The following is a 14,587-nucleotide window of genomic DNA, read 5'->3' as shown; positions in this document are numbered from 1 at the left end:
TAACTACCACCACAGGAAGAGTATGGGGTGCACAATAACTACCACTCTCAGGAAGAGTATGGGGGTGCACAATAAATATCACTCACAGGAAGAGTATGGGGTGCACAATAACTACCACTCACAGGAAGAGTATTGGGTGCACATTAACTACCACCCACAGGAAGAGTATGGGGTGCACAATAACTACCACTCACAGGAAGAGTATGGGGTGCACAATAACTACCACCCACAGGAAGAGTATGGGGTGCACAATAACTACCACTCACAGGAAGAGTATGGGGTGCACAATAACTACCACTCACAGGAAGAGTATGGGGTGCACAATAACTACCACCCACAGGAAGAGTATGGGGTGCACAATAACTACCACTCACAGGAAGTGTATGGGGTGCACAATAAATATCACTCACAGGAAGAGTATGGGGTGCACAATAACTACCACTCACAGGAAGAGTATGGGGTGCACAATAACTACCACTCACAGGAAGAGTATGGGGTGCACAATAACTACCACTCACAGAAAGAGTATGGGGTGCACAATAACTACCACCCACAGGAAGAGTATGGGGTGCACAATAACTACCACTCACAGGAAGAGTATGGGGTGCACAATACCTACCACCCACAGGAAGAGTATGGGGTGCACAATAACTACCACTCACAGGAAGAGTATGGGGTGCACAATAACTACCGCTCACAGGAAGAGTATGGGGTGCACAATAACTACCACTCACAGGAAGAGTATGGGGTGCACAATAACTACCACCCACAGGAAGAGTATGGGGTGCACAATAACTACCACTCACAGGAAGAGTATGGGGTGCACAATAAATATCACTCACAGGAAGAGTATGGGGTGCACAATAACTACCACTCACAGGAAGAGTATTGGGTGCACAATAACTACCACCCACAGGAAGAGTATGGGGTGCACAATAACTACCACTCACAGGAAGAGTATGGGGTGCACAATAACTACCACCCACAGGAAGAGTATGGGGTGCACAATAACTACCACTCACAGGAAGAGTATGGGGTGCACAATAACTACCACTGACAGGAAGAGTATGGGGTGCACAATAACTACCACCCACAGGAAGAGTATGGGGTGCACAATAACTACCACTCACAGGAAGAGTATGGGGTGCACAATAACTACCACTCACAGGAAGAGTATGGGGTGCACAATAACTACCACCCACAGGAAGAGTATGGGGTGCACAATAACTACCACTCACAGGAAGAGTATGGGGTGCACAATAAATATCACTCACAGGAAGAGTATGGGGTGCACAATAACTACCACTCACAGGAAGAGTATTGGGTGCACAATAACTACCACTCACAGGAAGAGTATGGGGTGCACAATAAATATCACTCACAGGAAGAGTATGGGGTGCACAATAACTACCACTCACAGGAAGAGTATGGGGTGCACAATAACTACCACTCACAGGAAGAGTATGGGGTGCACAATAACTACCACTCACAGGAAGAGTATGGGGTGCACAATAACTACCACTCACAGGAAGAGTATGGGGTGCACAACAACTACCACCCACAGGAAGAGTATGGGGTGCACAATAACTACCACTCACAGGAAGAGTATGGGGTGCACAATAAATATCACTCACAGGAAGAGTATGGGGTGCACAATAACTACCACTCACAGGAAGAGTATGGGGTGCACAATAACTACCACCCACAGGAAGAGTATGGGGTGCACAATAACTACCACTCACAGGAAGAGTATGGGGTGCACAATAACTACCACTCACAGGAAGAGTATGGGGTGCCCAATAACTACCACCCACAGGAAGAGTATGGGGGTGCACAATAACTACCACTCACAGGAAGAGTATGGGGTGCACAATAAATATCACTCACAGGAAGAGTATGGGGTGCACAATAACTACAACTCACAGGAAGAGTATGGGGTGCACAATAACTACCACTCACAGGAAGAGTATGGGGTGCACAATAACTACCACTCACAGGAAGAGTATGGGGTGCACAATAACTACCACCCACAGGAAGAGTATGGGGTGCACAATAACTACCACTCACAGGAAGAGTATGGGGTGCACAATACCTACCACCCACAGGAAGAGTATGGGGTGCACAATAACTACCACTCACAGGAAGAGTATGGGGTGCACAATAACTACCGCTCACAGGAAGAGTATGGGGTGCACAATAACTACCACTCACAGGAAGAGTATGGGGTGCACAATAACTACCACCCACAGGAAGAGTATGGGGTGCACAATAACTGCCACTCAGAGGAAGAGTATGGGGTGCACAATAACTACCACTCACAGGAAGAGTATGGGGTGCACAATAACTACCACTCACAGGAAGAGTATGGGGTGCGCAATAATTACCACTCACAGGAAGAGTATGGGGTGCACAATAACTACCACCCACAGGAAGAGTATAGGGTGCACAATAACTACCACTCACAGGAAGAGTATGGGGTGCACAATAACTACCACCCACAGGAAGAGTATGGGGTGCACAATAACTACCACTCACAGGAAGAGTATGGGGTGCACAATAACTACCACTCATAGGAAGAGTATGGGGTGTACAATAAATATCACTCACAGGAAGAGTATGGGGTGCACAATAACTATCACTCACAGGAAGAGTATGGGGTGCACAATAGATATCACTCACAGGAAGAGTATGGCGTGCACAATAACTACCACTCACAGGAAGAGTATGGGGTGCACAATAACTACCACTCACAGGAAGAGTATGGGGTGCACAATAACTATCACTCACAGGAAGAGTATGGGGTGAACAATAACTACCACTCACAGGAAGAGTATGTGGTGCACAATAACTACCACTCACAGGAAGAGTATGGGGTGCACAATAAATATCACTCACAGGAAGAGTATGGGGTGCACAATAACTATCACTCACAGGAAGAGTATGGGGTGCACAATAGATATCACTCACAGGAAGAGTATGGGGTGCACAATAACTACCACTCACAGGAAGAGTATGGGGTGCACAATAACTACCACTCACAGGAAGAGTATGGGGTGCACAATAACTACCGCTCACAGGAAGAGTATGGGGTGCACAATAACTACCACTCACAGGAAGAGTATGGGGTGCACAATAACTACCGCTCACAGGAAGAGTATGGGGTGCACAATAACTACCACTCACAGGAAGAGTATGGGGTGCACAATAACTACCACTCCCAGAAGAGTATGGGGTGCACAATAACTACCACTCACAGGAAGAGTATGGGGTGCACAATAACTACCACTCACAGGAAGAGTATGGGGTGCACAATAAATATCACTCACAGGAAGAGTATGGGGTGCACAATAACTATCACTCACAGGAAGAGTATGGGGTGCACAATAGATATCACTCACAGGAAGAGTATGGGGTGCACAATAACTACCACTCACAGGAAGAGTATGGGGTGCACAATAACTACCACTCACAGGAAGAGTATGGGGTGCACAATAACTACCACTCACAGGAAGAGTATGGGGTGCACAATAACTACCACTCACAGGAAGAGTATGGGGTGCACAATAAATATCACTCACAGGAAGAGTATGGGGTGCACAATAACTATCACTCACAGGAAGAGTATGGGGTGCACAATAGATATCACTCACAGGAAGACTATGGGGTGCACAATAACTACCACTCACAGGAAGAGTATGGGGTGCACAATAACTACCACTCACAGGAAGAGTATGGGGTGCACAATAACTACCGCTCACAGGAAGAGTATGGGGTGCACAATAACTACCACTCACAGGAAGAGTATGGGGTACACAATAACTACCGCTCACAGGACGAGTATGGGGTGCACAATAACTAGCACTCACAGGAAGAGTATGGGGTGCACAATAACTACCACTCACAGGAAGAGTATGGGGTGCACAATAACTAGCACTCACAGGAAGAGTATGGGGTGCACAATAACTACCACTCACAGGACGAGTATGGGGTGCACAATAACTAGCACTCACAGGAAGAGTATGGGGTGCACAATAACTACCACTCACAGGAAGAGTATGGGGTGCACAATAACTAGCACTAAGAGGATGGGCGGGAGGGCGCCGGGAAGACACCGGGGATCAGGACGGGCGAGGAGGACGGGTCACCACTAACAAGGAACAACGGGAACTTTTACTTAAGGATAACTAAAATAAGAACTGCTGCTATACAGTATAAAGAACGATGTATTTCTGACACATTTAAAAGGGGAAATATTACGGAATTTACATTTGTATAAATGCGTCGTATTTATAAAGGATTGGTCGAATAATAATAATAATAATAATAATAATAATAATAATAATAATAATAATAATAATAATAATAATAATAATAATAATAATATTTTATTTAGGAAAAGTACATACATAGATGCAGTTACAAACATTCTGATGGATTTATAGATAGAGCTAGTACATACAATACCTAAAGGCACTATAACGCATAGCGTTTCTGTTACAAATACAACCAATAAAGCGGCTTCTCGCTCTCTTCACCATTCCTTTAACATGAAATATTTATTCTGGGGAAAAAATAATATTTTTTTTTTAATTCTGATTAATTCAAATTAGTAAAAAAATCTGGTGCGCGGGCGGCCTGCCAAGGACGCGCGACCTGCCAGGGACGGGCGGCCTGCCAGGGACGGGCGGCCTGCCAGGGACGCGCGACCTGCCTGGGACGAGCGACCTGCCAGGGACGGGCGGCCTGCCAGGGACGGGCGGCCTGCCAGGGACGCGCGACCTGCCTGGGACGAGCGACCTGCCAGGGACGGGCGCCCTGCCAGGGACGGGCGGCCTGCCAGGGACGCGCGACCTGCCTGGGACGAGCGACCTGCCAGGGACGGGCGCCCTGCCAGGGACGGGCGGCCTGCCAGGGACGCGCGACCTGCCTGGGACGAGCGACCTGCCAGGGACGGGCGCCCTGCCAGGGACGGGCGGCCTGCCAGGGACGCGCGACCTGCCTGGGACGAGCGACCTGCCAGGGACGGGCGGCCTGCCAGGGACGCGCGACCTGCCTGGGACGAGCGACCTGCCAGGGACGGGCGCCCTGCCAGGGACGGGCGGCCTGCCAGGGACGGGCGACCTGCCAGGGACGGGCGCCCTGCCAGGGACGGGCGGCCTGCCAGGGACGGGCGACCTGCCAGGGACGGGCGACCTGCCACGGACGGGCGACCTGCCAGGGACGAGCGACCTGCCTGGGACGGGCGGCCTGCCAGGGACGGGCGGCCTGCCACGGACGGGCGACCTGACACGGACGGGCGGCCTGCCACGGACGGGCGACCTGCCAGGGACGGGCGACCTGCCAGAGACGGGCGACCTGCCAGGGACGCGCGACCTGCCAGGAACGGGCGGCCTGCCAGGGACGGGCGGCCTGCCAGGGACGGGCGGCCTGCCAGGGACGGGCGACCTGCCAGGGACGGGCGACCTGCCAGGGGCGCGCGACCTGCCTGGGGCGCGCGACCTGCCACGGACGGGCGCCCTGCCAGGGACGGGCGGCCTGCCAGGGACGCGCGACCTGCCTGGGACGAGCGACCTGCCAGGGATGGGCGCCCTGCCAGGGACGGGCGGCCTGCCTGGGACGGGCGACCTGCCTGGGACGGGCGGCCTGCCTGGGACGGGCGACCTGCCACGGACGGGCGACCTGCCATGGACGGGCGGCCTGCCTGGGACGGGCGGCCTGCCTGGGACGGGCGGCCTGCCACGGACGGGCGACCTGCCACGGACGGGCGACCTGCCATGGACGGGCGGCCTGCCTGGAACGGGCGACCTGCCTGGAACGGGCGGCCTGCCACGGACGGGCGACCTGCCATGGACGGGCGGCCTGCCTGGGACGGGCGGCCTGCCTGGGACGGGCGGCCTGCCACGGACGGGCGACCTGCCACGGACGGGCGACCTGCCATGGACGGGCGGCCTGCCTGTGACGGGCGACCTGCCTGGGACGGGCGGCCTGCCACGGACGGGCGACCTGCCTGGGACGGGCGGCCTGCCACGGACGGGCGACCTGCCTGGGACGGGCGACCTGCCACGGACGGGCGACCTGCCACGGACGGGCGACCAGCCAGGGACGGGCGACCTGCCAGGGACGGGCGACCTGCCACGGACGGGCGACCTGCCACGGACGGCGACCTGCCAGGGACGCGCGACCTGCCTGGGACGGGCGGCTTGCCAGGGACGGGCGGCTTGCCAGGGACGGGCGCCCTGCCAGGGACGGGCGACCTGCCTGGGACGGGCAGCTTGCCAGGGACGGGCGGCCTGCCAGGGACGGGCGGCCTGCCTGGGACGGGCGGCCTGACAGGGACGCGCGACCTGCCTGGGACGGGCGACCTGCCACGGACGGGCGACCTGCCACGGACGGGCGACCAGCCAGGGACGGGCGACCTGCCAGGGACGGGCGACCTGCCACGGACGGGCGACCTGCCACGGACGGCGACCTGCCACGGACGGGCGCCCTGCCAGGGACGGGCGGCCTGACAGGGACGCGCGACCTGCCTGGGACGGGCGACCTGCCTGGGACGGGCGGCCTGCCAGGGACGGGCGACCTGCCTGGGACGGGCGGCCTGCCAGGGACGGGCGACCTGCCTGGGACGGGCAGCTTGCCAGGGACGGGAGGCCTGCCAGGGACGGGCGGCCTGCCTGGGACGCGCGACCTGCTTGGGACGGGCGGCCTGTCAGGGACGCGCGACCTGCCTGGGACGGGCGCCCTGCCAGGGACGGGCGGCTTGCCAGGGACGGGCGGCCTGCCAGGGACGCGCGACCTGCCACGGACGGGCGACCTGCCAGGGACGGGCGACCTGCCAGGGACGCGCGACCTGCCACGGACGGGCGACCTGCCACGGACGGGCGACCTGCTAGGGACGGGCGGCCTGCCAGGGACGGGCGACCTGCCAGGGACGGGCGACCTGCTACGGACGGGCGGCCTGCCACGGACGGGCGACCTGCCAGGGACGGACGACCTGCCACGGACGGGCGGCCTGCCAGGGACGCGCAGCCTGCCAGGGACGGGCGGCCTGCCAGGGACGGGCGGCCTGCCAGGGACGGGCGGCCTGCCAGGGATGGGCGGCCTGCCAGGGACGGGCGGCCTGCCAGGGACGGGCGGCCTGCCAGGGATGGGCGGCCTGCCAGGGACGGGCGGCCTGCTAGGGACGGGCGGCCTGCCAGGGACGGGCGGCCTGCCAGGGACGGGCGGCCTGCCAGGGACGGGCGGCCTGCCAGGGATGGGCGGCCTGCCAGGGACGGGCGGCCTGCCAGGGATGGGCGGCCTACCAGGGACGGGCGGCCTGCCAGGGACGGGCGGCCTGCCAGGGACGGGCGGCCTGCCAGGGATGTGCGGCCTGCCAGGGACGGGCGGCCTGCCAGGGACGGGCGGCCTGCCAGGGACGGGCGGCCTGCCAGGGACGGGCGGCCTGCCAGGGACGGGCGGCCTGCCAGGGACGGGCGGCCGGTAGGGACGGGTGTGTATTCATGGTGGTATCTTGCTGCTAATTTACAACATTGATTATTGCTGTCATTAGCATCACCACCATCCCTGCTCTTAATGGCGTGTGACGCGGGTAAAGTGCCAGGGTGGGCGTGGTGGCGGGGTGGGCGTGGTGGCGGGGTGGGCGTGGTGGCGGGGTGGGCGTAGGGGTGCAGTGGGTTTGGGGAGGCATGATGGTGGGTGAGCGTGGGACTCAAGGTGGGCGTGGAATGTTGGGTAGGTGGACGTTTAAACGTGATAGGCTGGGTGGGCGGTCGTAGGAGGCTGGGTGGGCGGGCGTGGGAGGCTGGGTGGGCGGGCGTGGGAGGCTGGGTGGGCGGGCGTGGGAGGCTGGGTGGGCGGGCGTGGGAGGCTGGGTGGGCGGGCGTGGGAGGCTGGGTGGGCGGTCGTAGGAGGCTGGGTGGGCGGGCGTGGGAGGCTGGGTGGGCGGGCGTGGGAGGCTGGGTGGGCGGGCGTGGGAGGCTGGGTGGGCGGGCGTGGGAGGCTGGGTGGGCGGGAGTGGGAGGCTGGGTGGGCGGGAGTGGGAGGCTGGGTGGGCGGGAGTGGGAGGCTTGGTGGGCGGGAGTGGGAGGCTGGGTGGGCGGGAGTGGGAGGCTGGGTGGGCGGGAGTGGGAGGCTGGGTGGGCGGGAGTGGGAGGCTGGGTGGGCGGGAGTGGGAGGCTTGGTGGGCGGGAGTGGGAGGCTTGGTGGGCGGGAGTGGGAGGCTTGGTGGGCGGGAGTGGGAGGCTTGGTGGGCGGGCGTGGGAGGCTGGGTGGGCGGGAGTGGGAGGCTGGGTGGGCGGGTGTGGGAGGCTGGGTGGGCGGGCGTGGGAGGCTGGGTTTGTGTTAGGGTGGGAGTGGCGGGGTTGGGCTGGGTGGCACTAATGGTCTGGTGCCAATGGGAGGAAAAAACGGTATTAATGGTCTAGTGTCAGGGAGGGTGGGAGGGGAGAGTGGGGGCATGATGGGAGGGGAGAGTGGGGGCATGATGGGAGGGGAGAGTGGAGGCATGATGGGAGGGGAGAGTGGAGGCATGATGGGAGGGGAGAGTGGAGGCATGATGGGAGGGGAGAGTGGGGGCATGATGGGAGGGGAGAGTGGGGGCATGATGGGAGGGGAGAGTGGGGGCATGATGGGAGGGGAGAGTGGAAGCATGATGGGAGGGGAGAGTGGGGGCATGATGGGAGGGGAGAGTGGGGGCATGATGGGAGGGGAGAGTGGGGGCATGATGGGAGGGGAGAGTGGGGGCATGATGGGAGGGGAGAGTGGGGGCATGATGGGAGGGGAGAGTGGGGGCATGATGGGAGGGGAGAGTGGGGGCATGATGGGAGGGGAGAGTGGGGGCATGATGGGAGGGGAGAGTGGGGGCATGATGGGAGGGGAGAGTGGGGGCATGATGGGAGGGGAGAGTGGGGGCATGATGTTAGGGGAGAGTGGGGGCATGATGGGAGGGGAGAGTGGGGGCATGATGGGAGGGGAGAGTGGGGGCATGATGGGAGGGGAGAGTGGGGGCATGATGGGAGGGGAGGGATTTTTTATTTTTGTATTAACACATTAGGTACATCTGCATTTGTGCAGCTGCCCTAGACTATATGAAGAGGAGTACAGTGTGTCACAAAACTAGCTCCGAGATGCTAAAAATTTTCCATCACACAGGATAGTTAGTCATACAGAGAAATGTGATCAGTAGTTTGCACTGGCAGACTCTGGGTGCATTATGAGGACAACATCATCAACCCAAGAGTGAATAAGGCAGCAGTGATACTAAAAGTTCTCGTCTCGCAGGATGGTTAGTCATACAGGGCCATATGTTCAGTAGCCTGCACTGGCAAACGTATGGCCCTGTATGACTGTTACGATATTAACTCTTTCTACGGAGTAAGGTGTGGTGATACCGATGCTATCTATATGGACCTCCACTCCAACTCCAAGGCATTAAGACTAAGACAACGCCATCTGTTGGCAGAGGTGTGGCGTCTGTGGAAGGCTTCTATTTCATACCTCAGTAAGGAGGTGAGGTCGATGATGATGACCCCTGGTGAGTGAAGTAATGATAACAACGCCATCTAGATTGTGCATTCGATTACATTTCACAGTTCCCCAGTGAAAGGTTGCCATCCTATATTCTCCCTGTAATCTTTCTCTCTGGCTAATGACTTTTATGTTCACAGAGGTGGCGTGAAGAGTCTATTGTGCTGTGGAAGGTAGTTCACCTTGGGCAGTCCAGAACTCCAGACTTGTTTCCTGTGAGGTCAAGTGGCCGCCGTCGGTAGTAAGCCATGTGTTGGCTGCAGTACTTGTGCAGTGTTGTGTGGACCGACGTACCTGAGACATGGCCAAGAGGAGTTACAAGACGACAGTAGTGGTCATCTGCTGAGAAGTGCTGCTAGTGGGTTGCTAGAGACTTGTGCCAGGGTGTTAGAGACCCGCTGGACGTGATTATTTGTGACCCTTTGTCAGCGTGTTGCTGAAGCCCTCTGCCAGCGTGTTGCTGAAGCCCTCTGTCAGCATGTTGCTGAAGCCCTCTGCCAGTGTGTTGCTGAAGCCCTCTGCCAGTGTGTTGCTGAAGCCCTCTGCCAGCGTGTTGCTGAAGCCCTCTGTCAGCATGTTGCTGAAGCCCTCTGCCAGTGTGTTGCTGAAGCCCTCTGCCAGTGTGTCGCTGAAGCCCTCTGCCAGTGTGTTGCTGAAGCCCTCTGCCAGTGTGTCGCTGAAGCCCTCTGCCAGTGTGTCGCTGAAGCCCTCTGCCAGTGTGTCGCTGAAGCCCTCTGCCAGTGTGTTGCTGAAGCCCTCTGCCAGTGTGTTGCTGAAGCCCTCTGCCAGTGTGTTGCTGAAGCCCTCTGCCAGTGTGTTGCTGAAGCCCTCTGCCAGTGTGTTGCTGAAGCCCTCTGCCAGTGTGTCGCTGGAGAGCAGATGTGGGGTATTAGGACTTGGTGACACTATGGTGAGTGGACTGGTCCATGTTGAGGAAGGTGAACTCGCCGGTGATTACCATTGAACGTGGACGACGTGTATTTGGAGATAGTGGACTCACCGGGATTGATGAACACGGCAGAGGTATTAAGTGTCCTTTGTGAAGGAGACACTGTGTACATAAGTTTTTTTTTGAGATATATACAAGAGTTGTTACATTCTTGTACAGCCACTAGTATCATAGCGTTTCGGGCAGGTCCCTGGAATACGACCCCCACGAAGAATCGGTTTTACAACCAAGTAGATATTTTACTGTTGAGTTAAACAGAGGCTACAGTTAAGGATTTGCGCCCAGTAAATCCTCCCCGGCCAGGATACGAACCCATGACAAAGCGCTCGCGGAATGCCAGGTGAGTGTCTTACCACTACACCACGGAGACTGGTAAAGTTATACTGGACTGGACTGATAGTTATACTTCGAATGATAATATATTGGTTAAAGTATAATTGTGTCTTGTTTACTCCCCCCCCCCCTTTATTCCTTGCACTATTACTTCCAACCGCCAATTCTTGAGAACTCACCATTGACTTGGGATGGAATCATAGAAGAAGAGGCTATAAGGCACATTACACAGAAGGAATCCAGTTACTGGCTCAAGCAAGTCGTAACATAATTGGCATCCCCAGCGGGATCCGACTTCTTGTCAGGTAAATTTGATAGATTTGGTAAAGTGATTAGTTCAATTCTCTTGTATAGATTTCATTTCCATTTTTAGTGTAAGTGTTAAGTGCAGTGTTACTTGACTGAGTGCGGCGTTACAAAAAGTGAACAATGGCCGAGAAACAGACCAGTGATACTCTGGACGATGTTCAGGAGTTCCTAAACCAGGAGAACTGTCTCCCCAAATTAAAACATCTTGGAAAACCTGAGTTAGTGTTACTAAGTGCCTACCTTGAGATTAAGGTGAGCGATCGAGATTCGCGTGTTGAGATCCTCTCTAAGGTGAATAGGCATTTAAAACCTAACAGCAAGCAGGAAAGCAAAGTCCCTAGTAAAGGAGAGAGTGTTATGGCGTCCACTGAAAAGGAAGACCAGGGAAGTGATGGTGAGAGTGACCCAGGTGACCTTAAAGTCACTCTTGACAGTGAAAATGCGAGAATTAGAGATAAATCGTGAAATAGAGTTGAAACGGTTGGAAAGAGAACTAGAGAGAGACGAAAAGGTGCGAGAAAGAGAACAAAGAAGAGAGAGAGAACAGAAAGAAAGAGAAGAGAAAGAAAGAGAAGAGAGGGAAATGGAAATGAAACGTTTGGAAATAGAAGAAAGGAGAGAAAGAGAAGAGAGAAAAAGAAAAGGAGAGAGAAAGGCAACACGAATTGGAAATGCTAAGATTAAGTGGTAAAAGAAACACCAGTGGTTTCGACCCAGTGCGGAACATGAAAATGGTGCCGAAGTTCAATGAGAAGGTGTTTAACTTCTTTGCTGCCTTTAAAAACGTAGCTGCATCATTAGACTGGTCAAAAGACAATTGGGCAATTATGATCCAGTCAGTGCTGACTGGAAAAGCCCAAACAGCGTACCCCACACTGTAACTAGTAACTCTAGTGATTACGACGCTGTCAAGAAGGTGGTGCTGATGGCTTACCAGTTGGTGCCTGAAGCATATAGGCAGAAGTTTTGCAACCTTAAGAAGACATCAGAGCACATCTTTACAGAGTTCGCATGTATTAAGGAGCGGCTGTTTTACGAATGGTGCGCATCTCGTAAGGTGGAGACCAAAGAAGAACTGGAACAACTCGTCTTATTAGAAGATTTCAAAGAATGTTTTTCCGGTGATCTAAAGACATACTGAAAGGAACAACAAGTGGAGACCTTGGGTGCTGCAGCCACCATGGCTGAAGAATCTAGTCTAACCCATAGACCCTCTACCAGGTATGTTCCGAAGAGCTACTCAGAACCATTGTTGAATTATAAGCCGGAAAAGAAGACCGTCTCAGGTGGTGCCGTGAAGACACTCCCTGGTAGTCCAAGACGAACTAGTCCAAGGAGAGACATAGTGTGTTGGACCTGCGGGAAGAGAGGGACACATGTCTGCTAAGTGTAGAAGCAGGACAGGTAACGACCGCACAGGGAGGTTATGCTGGTGAGTTGTGACACCACCAGTAGAAACCCATTCTCTGTGCACAAATAGAGAAAACCATTGTTTAGTTGTTTGTCCCCTACACTTCAAAAGGGTATGTGTCGAGTGACCAGACTAACAGGTCTGTAATGATTCTCTTTACCTGAGGACGTGCCTACTGATGAGAAACAGAGTTATTTTGGTGGGTTTCCCTCGAATTGGTACGTTGCTCCTTTGGTAGAACATTTGGAATCGCCATATTTCAATGGCAAGTGTACTTTGGTAGCAGTGGATCATCTTCCTATATAAGGGATAGAGGTCTTACGGGCTAAGTCTTAGCTTTGAGTTTGGATGGTAACCATCCCATGGTTGTGGACGATCCGGTTGAAAAAGGTGGCCAGACCTGTGGTAGCAGTACAAACCAAATCTCAGGCACAGACGCATTTGAGATTAAATGGCTTGCCTAATCCTACATCTATCCCAAGGGTTGTTGACAGCACTCCATCGAGCATTCTCGACTCTAACCCCGAACCGAGGCACTGGACTAGAGCGACCTGGAAAACTGAGCCAGAGAAGCGACCCTAAGTGAAAGTAACCACAAATATCCTAGAGACTGGTGTGATCGCAGGTTACCCGTACTTTCGGAAAGATAAGGTGCAGTGCCCACGGAATCAACCAAAAACTACCCAGACCTCAGAGGTATGTGCTCAGGTTGTCGTACCCTCAACGTCCCGAACAAGGCTGACGGAAACAGTCCATTATGGACATTGCAGGCTTGCGAAAGTTGTTCATCACCCAGCCAGATATTTCTTCAGTATCTTACGTGTTTTTATCCTCTTTGCCATAGGGTCAGTGCCGAGTAAGTCTCTGGCATCCTCTCCATTTGAGAGGATGCGGTCACACGGTGAGAGGACCGTTAGAGGTGACCAAGGAAGGACCACAAGCAGACGCAGGTCCAGCAGTACCAACGACGGGACATTCCCACAGCGATGATGGTGATGGCGAGAGAACCAAGAAGTGATGGAGGAGGTTGGTAGTCAAATAAATGTTATAATAAGTGACAGGTCAAGTCAGGTTCATGTTCCTCTTGTAACTAGTGAGTCAGGCGCTAGCATTATAAGGAATGTAGCGTGGTGGGGGTCAAGTGAGAGCCGGATGTTTCTCCTGGTGAGGGCCTCAAGTGAGAGCCGGATGTTTCTCCTGGTGTGGGTCTCAAGTGAGAGCCGGATGTTTCTCCTGGTGGGGGTCAAGCGAGAGCCGGATGTTTCTCCTGGTGGGGGTCAAGTGAGAGCCGGATGTTTCTCCTGGTGTGGGTCTCAAGTGAGAGCCGGATGTTTCTCCTGGTGGGGGTCAAGCGAGAGCCGGATGTTTCTCCTGGTGGGGGTCAAGTGAGAGCCGGATGTTTCTCCTGGTGTGGGTCTCAAGTGAGAGCCGGATGTTTCTCCTGGTGGGGGTCAAGTGAGAGCCGGATGTTTCTCCTGGTGTGGGTCTCAAGTGAGAGCCGGATGTTTCTCCTGATGTGGGCCTCGAGTGAGAGCCGGATGTTTCTCCTGGTGTGGGCCTCGAGTGAGAGCCAGATGTTTCTCCTGGTGTGGGTCTCAAGTGAGAGCCGGATGTTTCTCCTGGTGTGGGTCTCAAGTGCGAGCCGGATGTTTCTCCTGGTGTGGGTCTCAAGTGAGAGCCGGATGTTTCTCCTGATGTGCGTCTCAAGTGAGAGCCGGATGTTTCTCCTGGTGTGGGTCTCAAGTGAGAGCCGGATGTTTCTCCTGGTGTGGGTCTCAAGTGAGAGCCGGATGTTTCTCCTGGTGTGGGTCTCAAGTGCGAGCCGGATGTTTCTCCTGGTGTGGGTCTCAAGTGAGAGCCGGATGTTTCTCCTGATGTGCGTCTCAAGTGAGAGCCAGATGTTTCTCCTGGTGTGGGTCTCAAGTGAGAGCCGGATGTTTCTCCTGGTGTGGGTCTCAAGTGAGAGCCGGATGTTTCTCCTGGTGTGGGTCTCAAGTGCGAGCCGGATGTTTCTCCTGGTGTTGGCCTCAAGTGAGAGCCGGATGATTCTCCTGGTGTTG

The 14,587-nt window shown here is 55.5% G+C and overlaps 2 protein-coding genes across 2 annotated transcripts in view; one reads left to right on the top strand and one right to left on the bottom strand.

The window, feature by feature from the left end:
- LOC138367993 (collagen alpha-2(IV) chain-like) overlaps nucleotides 1–7,483 on the top strand; it is a 19,157-nt gene extending 11,674 nt beyond the window's left edge. The window contains exons 3-4 of the mRNA XM_069330283.1: nucleotides 4,611–6,159; nucleotides 6,272–7,483. Of these exons, the coding sequence (XP_069186384.1) occupies nucleotides 4,611–6,159; nucleotides 6,272–7,483 (2,761 nt within the window). The remainder of the gene's footprint in view (nucleotides 1–4,610; nucleotides 6,160–6,271) is intronic.
- A 225-nt stretch (nucleotides 7,484–7,708) lies between these two features.
- LOC138367992 (uncharacterized) lies at nucleotides 7,709–9,828 on the bottom strand. The gene is made up of 2 exons (XM_069330282.1): nucleotides 9,820–9,828; nucleotides 7,709–8,383 (listed from the first exon to the last, which is right to left on the bottom strand). Exons 1-2 carry the CDS (start codon nucleotides 9,826–9,828, stop codon nucleotides 7,709–7,711), a joined length of 684 nt encoding a protein of 227 aa, XP_069186383.1.
- Nucleotides 9,829–14,587: the final 4,759 nt, after the last annotated feature.

This window comes from Procambarus clarkii, chromosome 24 (assembly GCF_040958095.1).
Source record: "Procambarus clarkii isolate CNS0578487 chromosome 24, FALCON_Pclarkii_2.0, whole genome shotgun sequence".
Classification (NCBI taxonomy): Eukaryota; Metazoa; Arthropoda; class Malacostraca; order Decapoda; family Cambaridae; genus Procambarus; species Procambarus clarkii.
The sequence above is the reverse complement of the archived record's forward strand: the minus strand, read 5'-3'. Positions and strand labels throughout refer to the sequence as shown.